Genomic DNA, 21,205 nt, shown 5'->3' on the forward strand with positions numbered 1-21,205 from the left:
CACAAGAATCAGAGCCCCACTTGCTCACACACTTGGGAGTCCCATAAAAACACTAAACAGGAAGCCATAATACACACACAGGGGTCCTACATATTACACGGCTGCAGACCCTGCAGGCTCTGTGCTTCTGCCTCAGTCTCTGTGGGCTCATATGAGTTTGGTCATGTTGCCTTAGAGGGCCTCGCTTGCTTGGTGTCCTCTATCCTCTCTGCCTCTTCTTCCCTGGGGTTCCCTGAGCTCCCAGAGGTGGAGGGAATTTGATGGGGAGAATCCCATTTAGCGTAAGCGTTCCAGGGTCTCTCCTTTTCTGTGTCTCCGTGTCCGTCTTCGCTTATTTTTGCAGCCAATATTATAAGTTAAGGAACCGTTATAGCCCCAAGGGTTAAGTGGCTATGGCTACTCTCGGATGACTTAAAGCAAGGCAGACCAAAGGAAAGAGCAACAGAATAAGACTTTAAAACAAAGGGTGAATCGTGTGTGCACCAGATGCTTGCTTCTGAAGGTGTAGGAGGGACAGCAGAACTGTCGCCATCTATGACCCGGATAAAATACAGCATCTTGGGCCCAATGATTGGATTGAGGCATTTACTTTTTACAAGACGTCTAGACGATTTACATGTTTTAAAATTTGAAAAGCACACGTTGAAAGCGTCAAAGGTCTTCATTGCCTCTGTTTAGGACTCTAAGATAATTTTCACGGTTTTAGGAATTTCTGTATAAATTCACACAGAATGACCTTAAAGATCAGAATGACATCTCGAGAATTTGAGAGACTTTCCCAGAAGTGAAGGAACCTCTGGGACTAACCCAAACGCCAGAACATTCTAGACCAGAGAAACAAACATTAAAGGCCCTGCTCAGATTAACCAGAGTTCCGGCGGACGCGGCTGTGAACGTGATGACTCTCTTCCTCTTCACCTGCAGTTTCTTCATATGCTTTTGCCATATTTTAATAAGCTTACATACGTTGATGAGATCATCGAAGATACAATAACTGCCCGATAAAGATACCCGAGAAGCATCAAGGAATGCCAGGTAACATCGCCACTCGGGCTGCCTAATTCAAGGACCCAACGTCCGTGTAGTTAAATGACCCCTTGGGCATCGTTGTCTGATTTCATCATTGTGCAGCCACCATGAAGTGTACTAACACAGATACACATGATGTCGCATCCTTCATCCACCGTCCATAGATGTGCATGCTGTACCTTCGCATGACTGGCAGATTTATCTGCAGCAGCATTGCCACAGATGGGTGAGCAATGTGTTGCCCCATGACGTTGACTGGTGCAGCAATGCTAGGTGTCGTTTTAGCTTCCTGTGATCGCATGGAGCCACCCCAGTGCGTATGTCTGGAGGCTTTCTGAGTGGGGAGGGTTGGAGAGAAGAGTGGGGTTAAGTATCTCAGTATATAGTCTACTTTAAAGAAATTCAATAGTCCACTGTTGAAGATATTCGTTATGCAACATACAGTTGTACCGTAACCAAGAGAAATGACGTTTAGGAAGTCTGGACGAAAATTTATTTCCACTTTAATCCCTCCTGCGTCCACCATAGACTCTTCCATGATGCTGGTGTTTCTTTTCTCCATTATCCTGCTGCTAATGTCAGAAAATCAGTACAATACAATAAAAAGGCAGAGTTCACAGAATTCAAACTCCACACCAGGACGACCCGGCAGCCTAACCGGGACGCCCTCACGAGGCACGAAGTGTGGCATTTAACCAAAATCAAGGATGCCAGGGCCATTTCACAGCCAAGGAACCGAGAGCTGTGTCCTTTTTCACTTTACAAAGATTCCGTCCGTCTGTCTCTATAAAAATACAACGCTAACCAGCGTCTCTTATTTGAATTTCTTTTTGTAATGAAAGTAACACCCAGGCCCTAGTGCACGTTAGGGCTGAGCTTCACATCTCGGCTCCTGTTCACAGTTCATGGGCCGGTTGGCTCAGGCAAAAGTAGATGAAGTGTCTGGTTTCGTGTGGCATCGAAGCTACCAAAATGTCTTTGCAGGATGCAGTGCCAGGTAGGGTTGAACTTCTTTTGGTTTTTTTTGTTTGTTTGTTTGTTTTGTTTTTTTGGTTCTTTTCTCTTTTCCGGAGCTGGGGACCGAACCCAGGGCCTTGCGCTTCCTAGGCAAGCGCTCTGCCACTGAGCCAAATCCCCAACCCATAGGGTTGAACTTCTTGTCAAGCTCCTTGTCATGGGCTGTCTGGTCCCTCCCTCTCGCCCTCCTTTTAATTCCAGGGATCTAACCCATGGACTCTTGAATGCAGAGTAAATGCCCCACCACTGGACTAGACCCCCAGGCTGCAGTGCACTCTGTGTTGTCTTAGTGTGTCTCTAACTCCCAACTAGAGTCCTGACCTGCTGCTTCTCCTCGCTTGATCTGCGTTTTTTATCTCACCCTTCAGTCCCACAGGGTTACTAGGGATGCATAACTAGTGCAGGTCTCAGGGGTGTGGAGGGACCAGGCTTCCTGACACCCTATGTGCCATGGGAAGAGCTGCTGTCATCACCAAAGCGCAGCTCCTGGAAGGTGTCTGATAAACAGCTCACAAACTTCTTAAAGCAATGAAGAGTAATTCATCCGGCCAGCTATGCCGCAGTAGTGGACTTGGAGAGCAGAGTGATGCAACTGAGTGAATTAGCTTGAAAATAAAACCCTGGGAATAAAATAGCACCGGCCCTGCCCCTGGCTTTGCTGTATAGTGATCTAGGGTGCCCTACAGCCCACCTGACTTCAGTGGAATCACTTGTAAAATAGAGATTGAGTCCCAGACCGACAATATAGGTCAGTCTGAATGGTATGCGGTTAGGTAGATGTGCTAATATTTGTCTTTCTTGAAGACTGCTTAAATGCAGGGTATTGGTATGATTAAGTCTCCATAGTTGCCAATAGTGAGAACTATCTCTTCAGGTTACCTACTTACCTCTTGTTATCAAAGCTAGGAGATATATATATATATATATATATATATATATATATATATATATATATATCCATGTGAGAGAGAGAGAGAGAAAACTTATTTATTTGTATAAATTGCAATCTTTAATCCCAGACTATGAGAAATGACTTTCATTGCCAACTTTTATACCTCATGAAGCCAAAAATTATAACAAGTGAAACTGAAAATATCATTAATGGCAAATAATTATTTATGCTTTTTTGTTTTTTTCCTGTTAGTAAAAAGTACACGGCGAAAGAAAAAAAGGTAGTTTTTTTTTTTTTTTCTTACCAACTGGAATACTGATACACTCTAGGTGGATTAAAACCCCAGAGGCCAAGCAGGCAGCTCTGCGACAGGTCTGTTTGTTCAGTTAGCTCTCCTAGTGATGTGCAGTAGCCACTAGTGGGAGTAGGAAGGGGCCTCTGGGATTTCGTGTTGTGTGTGTTTAGAAGATGACTTAACTGGATTGTTAGATGCAGTAGTTCTTTGAACGGGGTGTTGATCATTGTTGACAGAACATGGCTGTCCTGTCTTTCATTGATATTCTGTTAAGTTCCTCTTAGAAAATGTTTGTCAACTGTAAACTCATTTCCTTCGTAGCTGGCTTAATTGATGATTTTATTTTATTTTATTTTTTTCTTTTCTTTTTTTCAGAGCTGGGGACCGAACCCAGGGCCTTGCACTTGCTAGGCAAGCACTCTACCACTGAGCTAAATCCCCAACCCCGATGATTTGATTTTAAAAGTGAACAAATTATAGTTTTTCTGAACTTTGTAACTAAAATTAAAGACTATATATTCTCCTCCAATCACTGTGATTTTTAAAAATCCTAACATAGAATAGGGTTGACATAAATCTTAAATATTTGATTTAGAAAGTAAACAGAAAAAGAAGATGAAGTAGGAGAATTTTTAAAGTGCTTAGAATTCAAATTAATCATGCCCTTCTATCCCTTTGCTCTAAAACCCTAAGAATAAAACATACACACTTTGAAACACTATACTCAAACAACGATTAGCATAGAGAAAGTTTTAAACCAACTTCTGGGTCACAGTCCAGTTTTCATTGTCCAGGGAACCAGACGTCAGACATTCCATGGTTTCTCACCGTGTTATGTCTTACATTACTCACAGCTAAGCTGTTCTACTTAAAAGTGGGGAGAAACCTCACTGCAGGCCCGATGTGCAGGCACACGTAGGGTTAATTAAAGCTATACTATGCATTCTGTCAGAAGAGGCCAAAGAGGCCACTGAGGATTAATTAGTGTGTTTGTGATGTGCTCCGGCAGAAGTTTGGAGAAAAGCTGCCCTGTAGTGCCATCGTCTTCCAGGGCAAGTGCAGCCCATGTTTATTCAAACCTATAAGGTCTGTGCTGCATCTTACTATGATGGCTTTAAGATTTATTTATTTATTATATATAGGTACACTGAAGCTGTCTTCAGACACACCAGGAGAGGGCATTGGATCCCATTACAGATGGTTGTGAGCCACCATGTGGTTGCTGGGAATTGAACTCAGGACCTCTGGAAGGGCAGTCAGTGCTCTTAACCACTGAGCCATCTCTCCAGCCCACTATGATGGCTTTAAAAAAGGAAGTTTGCCTTCAGAACCATCATTCAATTATATTTGAAATGTTTATGTATATATAATATATATTAAGCACTGTTTTATAAATTGAGGAACTATCATCTAACATTTTTAGATTTAACTATAAAGAAAGGCAGTAGGAGGAGGGGAATGTTCAAATTAAATGAACATTTTAGTAAAACCATCAAGAGATGTGGAAAACAGTGCTGTAAACTCTGTGTGTACGTGCGCATGCACACGTGTGTGTGTGTGTGTGTGTGTGTGTGTGTGTGTGTTGTATGCATACACGTGTTGGTGCGCACAGGTGTGAGGGCCAGCGGTTGGTGCTGGATGGTTTTCCGTGTTAGTATATGTATTTAGATTTAAGTCACATTTTTGAGGTTTATTTGTGTTTATTTTATGTGTATGGATGTCTTGCCTGCTTTCATATCTGTGTATACAGTGACAGAGGAAGACAGAAGAGGGCATCAGATCCCACGGAACTGAGTTTTAGAGGGTTGTAAGTCACCGCAAGGGTACTGGGAATCGAACCCTGTTCCAGAACACTAGCCCCAGAGTCTTAACTGCTGACTGGTCTTTCTAGCCCAGATTTAACTTTTTTTTTTTATTCCATGTATTTTGTATATGTGGACATGTACATGTTTGGGCACGTATGCCAGGGAGTAAAGGATTAAATTGTGCGAGTCTACTCTATGTGGGTCCTGGGGGTCAAACTCAGATCATCAAACTTGGTGGCAAGTGCCTTTACCCCCTAAACCATCCTGCTGGCCCTCCCTTCTTTATCTTTAGAGACAGCGTCTCTGGTTGAACCTGGAGCTCACTGTTTTTGCTAGACCACCTCAGGATCTGCCATTCTTTTCCCTTGTCCTCCAAAGTTGAGGTTACACATGTGTGCCGTTGTGCCTGGCTTCCTATATATGAACTGTGTGTGCGCTTGTACAGTACACATTCCCTCTGAGCCATTTCCCCATCCCTGTGACAGACATGTTCATAATGCTTATCTGGGATTATACAATAACAAAGAGGAAGAATGAAGTGATTACATAGGCATTCGAGCTAATGCCAAGGCAGCCCTGGCACAGGATGGGAGATGATCCCTCGAACTTATATGGATTAGGACCAAGAATGCTTCATAAAGCCATGACTCTTAAAGACTTGTACTATCTGTGAAATGTTGGCAAGGAGAAAAATCTACCTACATCTCCAAACTAAAGACAAGGAAACTCGTCTAGCTAAACTGGGCTCATATGGCATGGGAGTGAGTTTCTCCCGAGAATTTGGGGATTGAGTATTATTATACTCTATTAGTGAGCAGAAGGAAACTCAACAAATGACATACCTGGGTTCTAAAACTTACAGAATACAGCTAATGGAGTATCAGGGGAGTAGCTCAGCGGAGAGCACTGCCTTGCTCCCTGTGCAAGGCCTCAGATTTGCTATATAGACTTGAAAAAAAAAACCTCTAAGTAAGGACTTAAGAGGAATAGATAAAAATAATATAAATGAGCAGTAATGTTTCAGATGCCACACGAATTTGAAAAACAGCAAATACAAGGACTATTGAAAATTGAAGCTGAAGAAAGAGAAGTAGAAATACTAAATAAATAAACATCTATGAGCAATACACATAATATTTATTTAATATTATATACATCAGATTGTACCACTGAGAGTGTGAAAGAAAACGGTAGCAGATGTAAGGGAACCATCAGCATCAGGAAACAGCAGCTTCCGACACAAGGGGACAAAAGATCCATCTGCTAGGCATGGGAAGGGATTTCAGAAGCTGGACACAGAGGATGAGCAGGGTAGAGAACATGCATCAAATCTCCTGTTCCTGAAGGGAGGCGAGAGCCGGGGTTGGGGGTGTTCAGTGAACCTCTCACGGGATAACTTAAAGACTATGCAAACAGAGCCGTCATTACGTTCGCAGTGGTAAACGTTGAGAGCAAATGAGTGAACATGTACATTGTCTTGCTCACCATCACGTTCTAAGCCGGTGGGCCCCAACCCTCCTGATGCTGTGACCCTTTAATACAGTTCCTCGTGTTGTGGTGACCCCCAGCCATAAAATCATTTTCATTGCTACTTTATAACTGTCACTTTGCTGCCGAGAGGTACCTCAGTTCCTAAGACCGTCGTCAGAAGTATAGGTTCTCCAATGGTCGCAATCCACAGGCTGAGAACTGCTGTTCTAAGTGAACCAGACTGTATCCCAATCACCCTAGAATTTAGAGTGAAGGAGAAGTGACTTTAGCTAGGAGGCCTGAGCAAAGCTGCACTGTGAAGGCCTGTAGTGGTGGAGGAATGGAGAAGGGAGAGGGGAAGTGGGAAGGAAGGAGAGAGAGGAGGGAGGGGGAGGATGGAGGAGGGAGAGGGAGGAGGGAGAGGGAGGGGGAAGGCGGAGGGGGAAGGGGGAAGGAAGGAGACAGAGGAGGGAGGAAGGAGGGTGAGGGAGGAAGAAGGAGGGGAAGAGAGAGTGTGAGAGTGAGAGAAAGAGAGGCAGGGGAGGGAGTAGGCCCCATGCTCAGGTGGGGTTGACCCGCTCAAAACTGTCGTGGGTTATGGACCAGAGAAGACTACTCAGACATGTCTTTTTTAGACAGTCATTGACTGCATGAGTGTGTGGGATCCCAGTGTCTCCCCAAGCCTTGCTCAAGTTGAGCTTTTAAGCACACAAAATGGGCTGACATACTTCAATGAACAGGAACAGCTAGCCAGAAGAACTACAGAAGCCACTGAGAGACATTCTCGGAACTGTGGACTTTGATGGATTAGACCTTTGTTTCTGTTTTGCCAGGTGGTGCTGTCTACGCGCTGAGTTTTATAACCCGAATGATATTTCCATCATAGAGTCAGTTGTGCTAAGGTCTGGGGGCCTGTTTAAAAAACAAACAAACAAACAAACAAACAAACAAACAAAACCAGACTCCAAGGTTTTTGGGTGCACTTGTTTTATTTTGTCTTAGTACTTTTTCTTTCTTTTGTTTTTTTGTTTGTTTGTTTATGTGTTATTTTGAAAGAAAAAGAAGAAGAAGAAGTTGGGTGAGTAGGGAAGTGGAGAGGATCTGGAAGGAGGAAATGGGGAGAGAAAATGAATAAGACCAAAATATACTGTATGAAAAAATTGATAGAAAATTAAATTTCTTTTGGTTGGAAACATGGCTAATAAATCATGTGTTAGCTTACTTTGTATAGCTATAATGAGACCACGGACAGGCTAATTTATAAAAAGAGAAAAAGTATTTCTCAGTTCCAGAGCTTTGGAGGGTCTGTAGTCTATGAAGCTACAGTGGAGAGCCCTGATTATCTTGTGTTTGACTTCTCTCTTCTGTCACCCGGTGTCCAGGCAGAACAGGAGAGCAAAGGAGGCCAAACTTGTTTCATAAGAAGTCAACTGTCTTGTAATTAACCTACTTCCATGACAACAATGCCAGTGTCCTCTCAGACACTATTGTCCTGGAGAAGGAGGGCATTTTTGTTTGCTTGTTTAGTAAGTACTGGGCATTGAACCCAGTTTGTCAGGTATACTAAGTAAATATTGCAGCATGAAATTGTATCCCCAGCCTTGGAAATTAATTTGTCCCCCGCCCCCCCCTCTCTGCGTCTGTTTGTCTGTCTGTCTCTGTGTGTCTCTGTGCATGCATGCACACGTGCGTAAAAATCTTATCTATAACTTAAGCAGGCCTGGAATCACTAGATATCTCAAGAATCAGACTTGTGATGATCCTCCTGCCTTGGCCTTTCAAGTACTGGGATTGTGGGTGTGAGGCACTACTCCGGGCTGCAGATTAAGTTTCTAAAATTTGTAATTTGAGGTACTGATTAAAACCATTATAGCAACACAGTGGAAGAAATCTCCAAACCTTGATGGTTTCACTGAGAAGTCCTGAAGATCTCAGTCTAATCACTCAATTCTAGTTCTGCATAATCTTTTCCAATATTTAGATTTACAAAGAGTGAATCTCAATTTATTGTATTACTCAAGTCTTTCACCATGACAGTATTTTATAAACCATAGGTACTTTGTGCATTCCCTTTTTGAAGTTGAGGGACTTCCTTTGTATTCCCGATTTGGGAATAGTTTATTTGTTTGTTTGTTTGCTTCAATTACAAGTAGACATTGAATTATCTAAAATGTTAGTTCTATATCAAGTGAAGTGATATGATTTTTTATTCCTTTTTTTTTTTAAGCTGATCTCATTGATTAACTTTTGCCTACTAAGCCAGCCATGGCTCCCTGGGTCATGTTGTGTTATTTGTTTTCTACATTGCTGAAAGGTATTCGATCACACTTTAAGAGTTTTGGCATCTGTATTCCAGAGGACATTTTTTCTACCACTTTCTGTCTTTGTAATGTTTTTATCTAGTTTTGATATTAGAGTAATATTTGTTTTACACAAGGAATTGAGATGTGTTCTCTACTAACTTAATATTCCGAAAGAAACCGCGCAGAACTGGAATTGAGTTTTTAAACATTCAAGCCTCCTCCAGTGAAGCCGTCTAGTCTTGGAGATTTCTGTCCTGGGAAATTTGAAACCATAAATTCCGTTTCCTCGGAGATCGTGGGCCAACTTAAATGAACTGTTTCGTACTGAGTGAGCTAGAGTGGCTGTACATTTTGAGGAGCCAGGGTGTTCTCCAAGATAGCACATTTGTCTGTGTAGAGGCATGTGGAGCCCCCTTATTTCCTTTGAGATCTGTGGTATCTACAGCGCTGTCTTCTGTTTAATTATTAGTGACAATAATTCATATCCTGTCTCCCTTTTGCTCTTCTTCATCAGTCTTGCTGAATGCTAGCCCACTTAGTTGTTATAAAATAATGATCTCTCTCTCATTTATATGTTTGATTGTTTTGCGTTCCAATTTAAAAAAATAATTTACTCTTCTTTATTACATTTTTTTTAACTTTAAAAAATGGGTTTTTCCTGTTCTGAGTTCTTGAGTATGGCATTTAGAGTATTCCAGACATTTGCTTGCTCCCAGTTTCATCCTAACCTCTGTTGTGTAGTCTGATTGCATGAATACACAGACTGACAGACAGACATTTATTGTCTATTGCTCCTGTTTCTTGTTATTTTTGTTTCCTTACTCTATTTATCTCTGTGTTAAATATTTTAGGCAATTATTTTAATTTTTATTCAAAATATTTTAAGGTATAGACAAGTATGTGTGCAAGAATGTGTGTGTTTGTGTGTGTGAGTGTGTATAGGCCAGGGTTACCTGTTTGTGTGTGTGTGTGTGTGTGTGTGTGTCTTTGTGGTTTGTGTCTGTGTGTGTTCATGTGTGTAGGCCAGGGTTACTGTTCGTGTGTGTACATGTGTGTGTGTCAGTGTGTGTGTGTGTGTGTGTATGTGTGTGTATGTGTCTGTGTGTGTGTCTGTGTGTGTGAGTGTGTGTGTGAGTGTGAGTGTGAGTGTGTGTGAGTGTGAGTGTGTGTGTGAGTGTGTGTATGTATGTGTGTGTGTCTGTGTGTGTATGTGTGTGTGAGTGTGTGTGTGAGTGTGAGTGTGTGTGTGAGTGTGTGTGTGAGTGTGTGTGTATGTATGTGTGAGAGTATGTGTGTGTGTCTGTGTGTGTATGTATGTGTGTGTGAGTATGTGTGTGTGTCTGTGTGTGTGTGTGTGTGGGAGTGTGTGTGAGTGGGAGTGTGTGTGTGAGTGTGAGTGTGTGTGTGAGTGTGTGTGTATGTATGTGTGTGAGTATGTGTGTGTGTCTGTGTGTGTATGTATGTGTGTGTGAGTATGTGTGTGTGTCTGTGTGTGTGTGGGAGTGTGTGGGAGTGGGAGTGTGTGTGTGAGTGGGAGTGTGTGTATGAATGTGTGTGTGAGTATGTGTGTGTGAGTGTGAGTGTGTGTATGTATGTGTGTGTAAGTATGTGAGTGTGAGTGTGTGAGTGTGAGTGTGTGTGTGTGTGTGTGTGTGTGTGTGTGTGTGTGTGTAGGCCCAGGCAGGGTCTGTTCTCTCCTTCCACCAATTTGGGGTTCGGATATTGAGTCAAATCATCAAGCTGGGAAGCAAATACCTTTGCCCCCTGTTCAAGTGTTCTGTTGCTTTGACAAATAGCACGAACAGAGTCAGCTTAGGGCGGAAAGGCTTTACTTGGCTTCTTCTTCCGGGTAACAATATATCATCAAGGGCAGTCAGCCCAGGAACTCCTGTAGGAAGTCAAAGCAGCAACCATGAAAGAGGACAGTTTGCTGTCTTGCCCACTTTCTTCCACGCCACAGGACCAACTGCCTGAGAACGGTGCCGCCCACGGTGGGCTGGGCCCTCCTGCATAAATTAATAATCAAGCCAGTCCCTCACAGACAGGCCCACAGGCCAATCCGACCGAGGCAATTCCTCCATCGAGGCTTTTGTCTCAGATGGCTCTGAGCTGTCAAGTTGACAGTCGAAGCTAGGACAGCCGGGACCCATCATCTCGTAGGCCCTTAAGTTCACCAAGTATGGTTTCCTTTTCTTCTTTGAACATTTGGGGGATAAATTCTTTGATGTCTCAGGCTCTTAAATCCATTGCCTGAGGTCCACCAAGGATTGTTTTTATTACCTATTTTTTTTTTTTTTGGATGATTCGAATGGTTTGTGTGCTAGTGATTCTGTGGATTAGAGGTTATCTCCGGCAGGGTTTCAGGTTCCTGCATCCCACTACAAAGAATTCACCAGAGACAGTTAGACAGTAGCAAGCAAAACGAGAGAACTTATTCAGAAAGATGAGCTAACTTGCAACGGAGGCAAGCTAGGGCCGGCTTTGCTGTTTCCCAACGGATCTGGTCTTCTCTGTGCACAATTTGTCTGTCAGGTGTCGTTCTCTGTAGAACTTGACAGGGTGCATGTCTTAATGTGCATTACTGTCTTAACCTGACACCCAGGGTGAGACTTGTTACTACTTTGAGCCATGGGTGGTTTTCCCATGCTCTGCACCTGGCATGGGCTCATCTGGGTTTGCTGGGAATTCCAGCCTTCCTCTTTGCAGAGCGCTTTCTCCATATGCCACTTTTGTAAGCCTTGCCGCTGTGCCGCCATACTTTCCAGGCCTTGATCTCCGCTCTCCCCACCTGCTTGATTTTGTTTGTTTGCTTAGGAACTTGCTTAGAGTAAATCTGGGTCCGTCCTGTAACACATGGGAACGGATATCTCTGCTGGATTTATCATTGCTTTTCTTTTCTCCTTAAGGCTGACTTTTGAGGAGTCACCCTCTATATTATTGACAAGTGATTGCTAAATATCAAACACAAAGACCCAGAAGGGCTCTCCGACAGATTTATGTACATTAGCTAACGTGCTCTTCTCCTTTGACCCCGCCCCTCACACTCTCCCCTCTTGAGGGTCCAGGCAGAAACATGGAAGTAGTTTAGTCTGTCTCCTGGCCGCTCCCGTGTCTTCAGCTTTGTTTGGTAGGAGCACATGGATGGTGTCAAGCCCACATGGCGTCCCTTCCTTGGAGATCCATCTGCCAAAGTCCTTGCTAGTCTGCTGCTTGGCTTGCTCCAGGTGGGCCCATGCTTTCAGACTGCCCAGATGACTTTAGGACTTCCCCCCCTTTACTACTAAACACAGCTTTTCTGCTTTCTCTCCACCAGCCCAGCCTCCTTTGTCAACACAGCTCCTAGCTTCCACAGCGCACCCCGTGCTCACAGAAGCGGCACACAAATGGCTTCTGAAATGTTCATGGCTCTTTCCTATAAGGACATAATATTGACAGAAAGGATGTGACTTTCAAGTTTCATTTCATAGATGCTTTCTAAGCGGTTACAAGTGTAAGTAAACAGAAACCTCGTCTTTCTGTTTCAGATCTCGAGCTCCACCTACAAAGACAGGAACGAGGAATACAGGCAGCAGTTCACACACCTGCCCGACTCCGAAAAGCTGATAGCAGGTACTCAGCCGACAAACAGACATGACGGGACAGAAGACAGCATGGAGAGAGAGCTTAGGTCTTCATGCTAGACAGGGACTGCTTCGTAAGGAAAACAGGGTCCCATTTTATAGTTAGACGAGCTTAAGCCACATGTAACCAGGGGAACAGCGATTTCTGACCTATGAGATATTCCGTACTAAGAAGAAGTGTGTGCTCCTGGTTTCTTCCTGCCTCTCTACATAAGGCGCTGAAAGGAACATTTAGATTCGATAGTCATCGTAGGTAGCTTTTCTGAGAAAAATACATTCTTAGGGGCTGGAGCGATGGCTCAGCAGTTAAGAGCACTGACTGCTTTTCCAGAGATCCTGAGTTCAATTCCCAGCAACCACATGGTGACTCACAACCATCTGTAATGGGATCTGATGCCCTCTTCTGGTGCATCTAAAGATAGCTACAGTATACTCATATAGATAAAGTAAATAAATCTTTAAAAAAAAAATACACTCTTCAACAAGTGCACTAATAGATCAATTTAATAAGAAGGTTCTAGGAATAAATTTAGGTCTAAGTCATTGTTCGTGTTCTGGTTCATGCAGAATTTTTATATGTGCTAGGCTTTCCGGTAACAAACTTAGTCACTTTTGTAACAAAAATGCTTTATTGCGTATCTGTTTTTGTACACACATGTACAGGCATGTACATGTAAGCATGTAGGAGTGCATGTGTGTGGAGGCCAGGGGTCATTGCTGAATACCTTCCAAATCAGCTCACCTTATGTTTTGAGACTGGGTCTCTCATTGAACCTGAAGCTTCCCCACTGGCTACATCCCTCCTGTATTCTTCCACAGGGCTGAGATTCCAAGTACACTACCATGCTCAGCTTTACATTTTTTTAAATTTAATTTTATTTAATTATTTTTCTGTATATAGTTGTTTTGCCTGCAAGTTTATTGTGATGTATGTTTATGCAGTGCCTTCTAAGGCCAGAAGAGGGCGTCAGATCCTTTAAGACTGAAGTTGCAGGTGGTCGTGAGCCACCGTGTGGATGCTGGAGCTCGAACCTGCGTTCTCTGGAAGAGCAGCCAGTGCTCTTAACCACTAAGCTATTGCTCCAGGCCCCACATCCAGATTTTGATATGGCTTCTGGGAAATGAAATCAGGTCTTATGTATCCAGGTTGGCCTTGAACTCATTCTATCTGGAGATAACCGTGGGCTCGTGATCCTCCTGTCTCAACCTCCCAATGCTGTGATTATAGACGTATGTCACCACACCCAGCAGAAGCAATATATTTTTATAATAAAAATTTCAAGTACGAAACTGTGGGGAAAGTGGTGGTGGGTACAGGAGGATTGGGAGGGAAAGGAGAGCCAGTTGTCTTTTTGTTGTGGTGGAAGGCTAAGTGTTAATTGTTAAAACAATTACAGCCTCTTGTAATTGTAATTGCACGTGTTTCAAATGTTCTTGCTAGCCTCCCACTTAAAACAGAAGGCTTTCCACAGAAACAGTTCTAAAATGTATCCTGTTGGTTCTTATGTTTTTGTTTTGTTGAGACAGGGTCTTTCTATGTGGCCCCTGCTGTCCTGCCACTTTCTATGTAGATCAGCTGGCCTCAAACTTGGAGCTTTCCTCCTAACCTCTGCCTTCTAAGCTCTAGGATTATAGGTGTGTTATCACCACCCCCTGGTGATTTTTATCCTTTCTCTCTTTTTTTTTAAAAAGATGTCATTACAGATGGTTGTGAGCCATCATGTGGTTGCTGGGAATTGAACTCACGACCTTTGGAAGAGCAGTCAGTGCTCTTAACCGCTGAGCCATCTCTCCAGCCCTGATTTTTATCCTTTCAAAAGATACTAATTTCATTGTATAGTGAAATACACGTGAGAGCCACCCAGGAGAATGGGGAGAAAAGAGTTGATTCTTCTATCTGCATAATTTGGCAAATATTTTGTCTTTTATACTTTTTTCAGTGTGCATGTTTGTTTTTAAAAACTTACATATTTGTATCTGTTTTCCTGACTGGCACAGTAAATATGTTTAACGTAGACATTTTAGAACCTGATATAAATGAAAAATGGCTGTACAGGGAACATTATCGGGGTGTTGGAATGGTTCTGTATGGTATTTTGGTGGTGGTTACATGACTGTTCGTTGGCCACATCTTTATGAAGGAATTTCATTGCTTAAAATATTTAGAAATAACCAAGGTCTCAGGGATATCCTGGGATATCCCAGTTGTAACAATGACACTATTTGTGTTATAAACAAGTGAACCCATTCCAACCATGAGTGGCTCAGTATATATGGTTGGCCTTTGCTATTTCAGATTGGATCCAGGAAGTCCCCTCAGATGCCAAGGTCTGTGGATACTCAAGCCCTTATGTAAAATAGTATAGCATTCTCATGGAACCCAAGAACATGGGTTACTCTTAGTGGATCACACAATGTAAATGAGATGTAAATGGTAGTTATATGTATATGTAATGTTTAGAGACTCGTGACCTGAAAGACAGCTTGCACACATTCAATACAGCTGCATTTCTTTCAAAAGGAAACATTTAAACATGCCTTTGTGATTTAGTCTTTAGCCTGAGGGGGTAGAAGCCATGGCTATGGAGGGCTGAGTCTGCCTGTCTGTTCCCTATCTCTGTCTGCTGAGACTCTGGCATCAAGAAGCATGTGTAGAGCTCAGGTCTTGGCTTCTGAAAACAGCCCCTCACTCCCAGAGGAAACTTCTGGAGCAGTAACAACTCCAGAAGTGAGGACAGAGCACGTTATGGTTACAGTAGCAACGGTGGGTTAAGAAAGCAGAAACAGACAACAACTTGGAACAGGGCCTGATGTTCAACGTTAGAATAGCTTAAGCAACAAAATAACAACGATTTGGGATAAGGAACCAAAGAATCAAATAAATATCTATGAGTCCATATTGCTATGAATAAATGCTTGAATAATTAAACAGTTATGGAGGAGTGACATAACTGTCTTCCCCAAACTTTCAGAAGTTTAGGGGCTGGAGAGACAGCTTCATTGGGGAAGCGTCTGATGAACAAGCACAAGGGTCTGAATCAATCCTAGAATCCAGATAAAAGCCATGTGTGGGGATGCTCTCCTGGGACCCCTGCAGATGAGGAGACAGGCCAATCAATGAAGCTCACGGCTAACTCTCCTAGATAAATCAGTGAACTTCAGGTTCAATGAGAGACCTTGTCTCAAAAACAATGAGGTGGATTGATTGGTGGTTAAGAGACTGGCTGCCCGATCTTCGAGAGGACTCAGTTCAATTCCCTGCACTGACATAGCAGCTCACAACTGTCTGTATTTCCAGTTCCAGGAGACTGGACACCCTCATACAGACAGACATACGTGCAGGTAAAACACCAATGTATATAAAACAAAAAAATAAAGAAAATACAGGAACTGGAAATTTGGATTTGGCAAATTAGAGGTCATTAGTGACGACGAGGAGAAAGAGGATGAGGATAAGGCAGCAGGGATCATACCTAAAGCTAAGGTCTCTTCAGTTCTTACTCTCCATACCTATATGGCTGAGGAGAGTTTCACCTCACATCTGATATACAGATGGATAAAGCAGTCCTGCCCTAATGAAAACCTTTCTCAAATTTGTACATGCTAATTAAGCACTGTTTGGTGTTCAACACTGACAACCACATTTTTTTTCATCTTTATTAACTTGCATATTTCTTATGTACATTTCAATTGTTATTCCCTTTCCCGGTTTCCGGGCCAACATCCCCCTAACCCCTCTCCCTACCCTTCTCTATGGGTGTTCCCCTCCCCATCCTCCCCCCATTACCACCCTCCCCCCAACAATCATGTTCACTGGGGGTTCAGTCTTGGCAGGACCCAGGGCTTCCCCTTCCACTGGTGCTCTTACTAGGCTATTCATTGCTACCTATGAGGACAGAGTCCAGGGTCAGTCCATGTATAGACTTTAGGTAGTGGCTTAGTCCCTGGAAGCTCTGGACAACCACATTTTAAAGCCCTTAGCCCCCTCCAATAGATGTAGATACTTAGATTGTTAGTTAATTTTTCTCAGGTATAAGTGCAAAATTACAGCTGTTTCTAACTATCCCCTAGAAACAGTTTCCCAGTCCAAGTGCTAACTAGCGCCAGCCCTGTTTAGTTGTGAAGTCAGGCGCATTTGCAGTGGGATGGCCATAGGCATCTTAGAAAATGTCCGAGCATCTGCACATTAGCTTGGCCTTTTCTTTATTCCCAATACTCATTTGAGCCTTCTCTCTTTTACTTACTAATCTTGATCAAAGAAGTCTTCATTAAAATCTATAGTGAACCTTGAGCCAGTAATTCTACTTATAGATAGATTACACTTTAGGAGCACAAAAATACCCTCAGTGGTGAGTGGGTGGGGCTAGGGCATGGGAAAGGGAGCCTTGGGGGAGATGATTAAAATGCAAATAGCATATAAATTTTGGAGCTGAGGCTCTAGTCATTGGTTTTACTCTTTATTCACTCATTTAATATGAGGGTTTATTCATTGGCATCTGCCTCCTGTCTTCTAAAACTGTCTAAAATCTTTCAGTCTGCGAATGTGCCTTCCGGCCCCACCCTCGGCACTGTTTTGAATTTAATTGATTGAACATTGTCTTTGCCATCTCTAAAGGAGCTTGTATAAGGGGAATAACGCATTTCTAACTGCCATCCCTCCCAACTTGCACCAGTTCTCCGCACTACTGTTTTGTTTCCTAAGTAGTGGTGTTCATACCTTTAACTTTATTTTCCCCTTTGAAAGGATCATTTGGAAGACTGTTCTGTTTTGTGACGTTATTGCTCCAAACTTACATTCTGAGCGCTCTGGTTATCTAAGGGAACAAGGTAGAGGTACAGACAGGGCAGTGTTGAGTTGAGGACATGCAATCCAGTACAGAAACCTCTTGCAGACCTCTCCACCACGGCAGGAGAATTAATAATAATAATAAAAAGGCAATTTGTTATTGATTAAACATAAACTAGAGTGCAAGCCAGCCATGTTGATACAGATCTGCAAATCTAGCATCTGGAGGCAGAGGATGCCAAGTTTCAGGGCAGCCTATGATACACAATGAGTTCATCACCAATCAGAGGTAGGCAGGGAGACCCCGTCTAACGAAGCAAAGCATACAAACAAAACAAAGCTTCGAGTGTGGTGTGGGTGAGAGCATAAGAACTGGCAGCCCTGCAGCTACAACAGGCTGGAAACCGCCTCCTTAGAAAGGACATAGCTGGGTGCTAAGGATGCCTTCGGTGAGGAAAGCACTTGGGGTGGAGGCCAGAGGATGAGAGGTTCGAAGTCATCCTTAGCTACACAGTGAGTTCGAGGCCAAACTGGCTTGGCTCTATGAGAACCTGTCGAAATGAAGGAATAAAGAGAGGTGGGCAGGAGGTAGGGAGAGAAGGGAAGACCAGACCTGAAACGAGCCAAGTTGACATCACCACGGGTCATGTTTAATCCACCTCAACTTTACCCAGTAATTAGGGAAAATAGCTGCGACAGCCAGCCGGTTCAAATCTAAACGCACATCTATGTGACAGAGGTAGTTTTGTACCAGGTAGCCAGTTAGCCAGCAAAGCTAGGCTCTTACCTTCCCAGAAGGTTCCTGGTCCCTGGGCTATGACGAAAGGGAGAAGCATCTTTAGATTTAAAAAAGATTCAAACCACCTTCAAGGGAGCAGGAGAAGAATTGCTAAGTCATTGGAAGAAAATGCTCTGAGAGAAACCAAGGGATGTGGGTCTCTCCTTCTGCCCACGGACATGAGGGGTTTTTTCTTCCTCTTGTTTTTCTTTTTCAATTTATATTTACTCTTTTAGCCATTGCAAGTAAAGAGCTAACAAAAGACAAAAAAAATGAGAGTTTTTCCCTTGAAATTTAAATATTAAATCTAAAAAAGCAATCTTTAAAATGTTCTTTTAAGGGATAATTTTCTGCTTAGTGAGGTCCTCGACACAGTGCTTTCCATGATCACTACTGCAGAGTGGATATTTGGAGACATGTATTTCCTAATATTGTTGGATTTTTAAAATGTGCTTTATTTACTAGAATTTTCTAAAGATTTATTTATTATATATAAGTGCACTGTAGCTGTCTTCAGACACACCAGAAGAGGACATCAGATCTCATTACAGATGGTTGTGAGGCACCATGTGGTTGCTGGGAATTGAACTCAGGACTTCTGGAAGAGCAGTCAGTGCTCTTAAGGACTAAGCCATCTCTCCAGCCCTGTACTATTACTTTTTTTGGTGTGGTTATGAAAATAAATCTTTATAGATATTGGGGCCATTTAATTGTACCAAAATTGATCATATTATTGCTACAGAATGGAATAAAGCAAGATGTGTCAAACTGACCTACAGAAAAATTAACCTTCTTGGTTAATTTCTTGAGTTTTAGTACAGCATTCTTGTAAACCATTATGAAGTTACAAAGTCTGTAACAATGATTTTTTTGGTAAACATTATTTTCTTATTTCATTCTAAGTGAATCAGGTTGTTATTATAACTGATCAGGTGTGGAACATTATCTCCTAAAAATGGCAATTATTTTTATAGTAGATACTCATTTATAAGTAGCAAAGTTAAGAGCACAAAAATGCATATATTTTGCTCTTTTAAAAGAAAATCCTCTATCTATTGTGTGTGATATAATGCCTTTGCTATCTTTTATATGTATTTACTTTTCTTTGCTACAATTTTAAGCAATTTTGCTGTGGTCTACATTTATTATGATAGCCCACATTTTAAGGAAGCCAAAATTTAAAATCACCGAAAAGTCCATCAACATATATCAAATACTCTTCTGCTAAAATATTGTAGGTGTGTGCTGTCTTTTTCAATATAATTATTATAAAATAATGCAGGGCAATCTATGATCTGGCAAGGCAGGCCCCCTCTGACAGCCCGTGACACAGTCCCCTTAATGGTGCCCCCGCCCTATTTAGTCAGAACTTTGGGGAGGGGCTAGCGCTGTTATCAGCCAATCAGGTATCTCTGAAGTCTGGGACGCATTGGATGATAAAATGTTTCCATGAGATAAGAATTTCATGACCCCTGAAGGCGACCTTTAACCCAGTCTGCTTGGGACATACATATTAGTGAACGGGACACCTAATCTGCTTACTTATTAATACCTTTATTTAGTGGTATCTCATCCCCCCAAAAGGAAGCATTGTGAAAGGTTTACTGCCTTGCTCAGTGCTTAGAATTTAACACTACTAAGGCTGAATGTTTTGAGGCTTAGTCAACTGTTTTGTTTTGTGCAGTTTTGAAACAGGATCTCTTTATCTAGCTCTGACTGTCCTGGAACTTACTATGTCAGGCTGGCCTCCAACTCTCAGAGATCCACCCACCTCCCAAGCTGGGATTAAAGATATGCACCACCATGCCCCACAACTCTTATTTTAAAATGAAAAAAAAAACTTTATACAGTTTTAAAATTTAGCGGTTGACAGAGTCACCTCACAGAAGTTCCTCATACCTTGTGCTGTCAGTAGTTGGGAGCTATGGTTTGCACTAGGCAGGAAGCAAGAGCTTAATCTTAGAGGCACGATAGTTGCTCTGGTCAGTTTTTAGCAACTTAACACAAACTAGAGTCATCTGGGAAAAGAGACCCTTAACTGAGGAAATGTCCCCATCAGCTGTCCTGAGAGCATGTCCTCAGGGACCTTTTCCTGATTCATGATGGATGAGTAAGGACTTGGCCCACCATGTGCGACTCTAACCCTAGGCAATTGGTCCTGGGTTGTATAAGAAAGCAAGCTGAGTAAGCCATGGCAAACAAGCCAGGAAACAGTGCTCTTCAGTAGTTTCTGCTCCAGTTCCTGCCACGACTTCCCTCAAGATGACAGACTGTGATGCGGAAGTATAAACTCAATAAACCCTTTCCTCTCCTTCCAAGGGTCTTTGGGTCATAGTGTTTATTGCAATGACAGAAAGCAAGCTAGACCGGTTGTCTTTGTTTCCTTTTCAGTTAACAAAATACCCCGACAAGTCAGCTTAGAGAAGAAAGGGTCATTTCAGCTCACAGTGCCAGGCTACAGTCCGTCACAGAGAGAGCTGGTTAAGGTATCACATCCGTAGTCAGGAACAAGAGGAATGAATACATGCTGACATGTGCTTGGTATTCTCCCTCTTCTCTTACACAGGCTAGAATTGAAACCCAGGGAACAGTGTTACCCGCAGTGGTCTGTTTCCCACCGTAATCAGTGTCAAGACAGCCTCCTAAGACATGCCTACAGCCAATCAATCTTGACAGTCTCTCTTTGAGACACTTCTCCTAGGTAACCTCAGATTGTGTCAAGTTAACAATAAAGGCAAGGCCTCTTTATATATCCCTGGCTGGCCTGGAGTGAGCTCAGTATGTGGATTAGGCTCAAACTTACAGAGATCTGTCTGCCTCTGCCTCTGCCTCCTGAGCACTGGAATCAAAGATGTGCACCACCCTAACCAACCTTTTAGCTCTCAAATGTGTTGTATGTTTTTCTATCATGGGCCCTGTGCATGTACTACTTGTCTATTATAATTAGGTCAACTCTTTATTGATCTTTGGATTATTTTTTAAAGATTACTTATTCAGGAAAATCATTCCTGATAATGGGTCTCCATACCGTCCCCCTTAGCTGTATGACCGCTCTCGTTATCTATTTTTACACTTTGGTTATCATCTAACTTGTTCTTGTATCTGTTGATGGTTAATCTTCATTGTGGACTTGATTGGATTTTATGTCTCCTAGGAGACACACCTCTGGGTGTATCAGAATGTGGGTCACACCATTCCATTCACGAGCTG

At 42.6% G+C, this 21,205-nt stretch overlaps 1 protein-coding gene across 6 annotated transcripts in view; it reads left to right on the plus strand.

Annotated features, from left to right (window-relative positions):
• Nucleotides 1-21,205, plus strand: part of Gramd1c (GRAM domain containing 1C) — an 85,403-nt gene that overhangs the window by 7,278 nt on the left and 56,920 nt on the right. For all 6 annotated transcript variants that reach the window (XM_039088482.2, XM_039088485.2, XM_039088484.1 and 3 more), the window contains one exon: nt 12,336-12,420. In XM_039088482.2, the coding sequence (XP_038944410.1) occupies nt 12,336-12,420 (85 nt within the window). The remainder of the gene's footprint in view (nt 1-12,335; nt 12,421-21,205) is intronic.

The sequence above is a fragment of the Rattus norvegicus genome, chromosome 11, assembly GCF_036323735.1.
Source record: "Rattus norvegicus strain BN/NHsdMcwi chromosome 11, GRCr8, whole genome shotgun sequence".
Classification (NCBI taxonomy): Eukaryota; Metazoa; Chordata; class Mammalia; order Rodentia; family Muridae; genus Rattus; species Rattus norvegicus.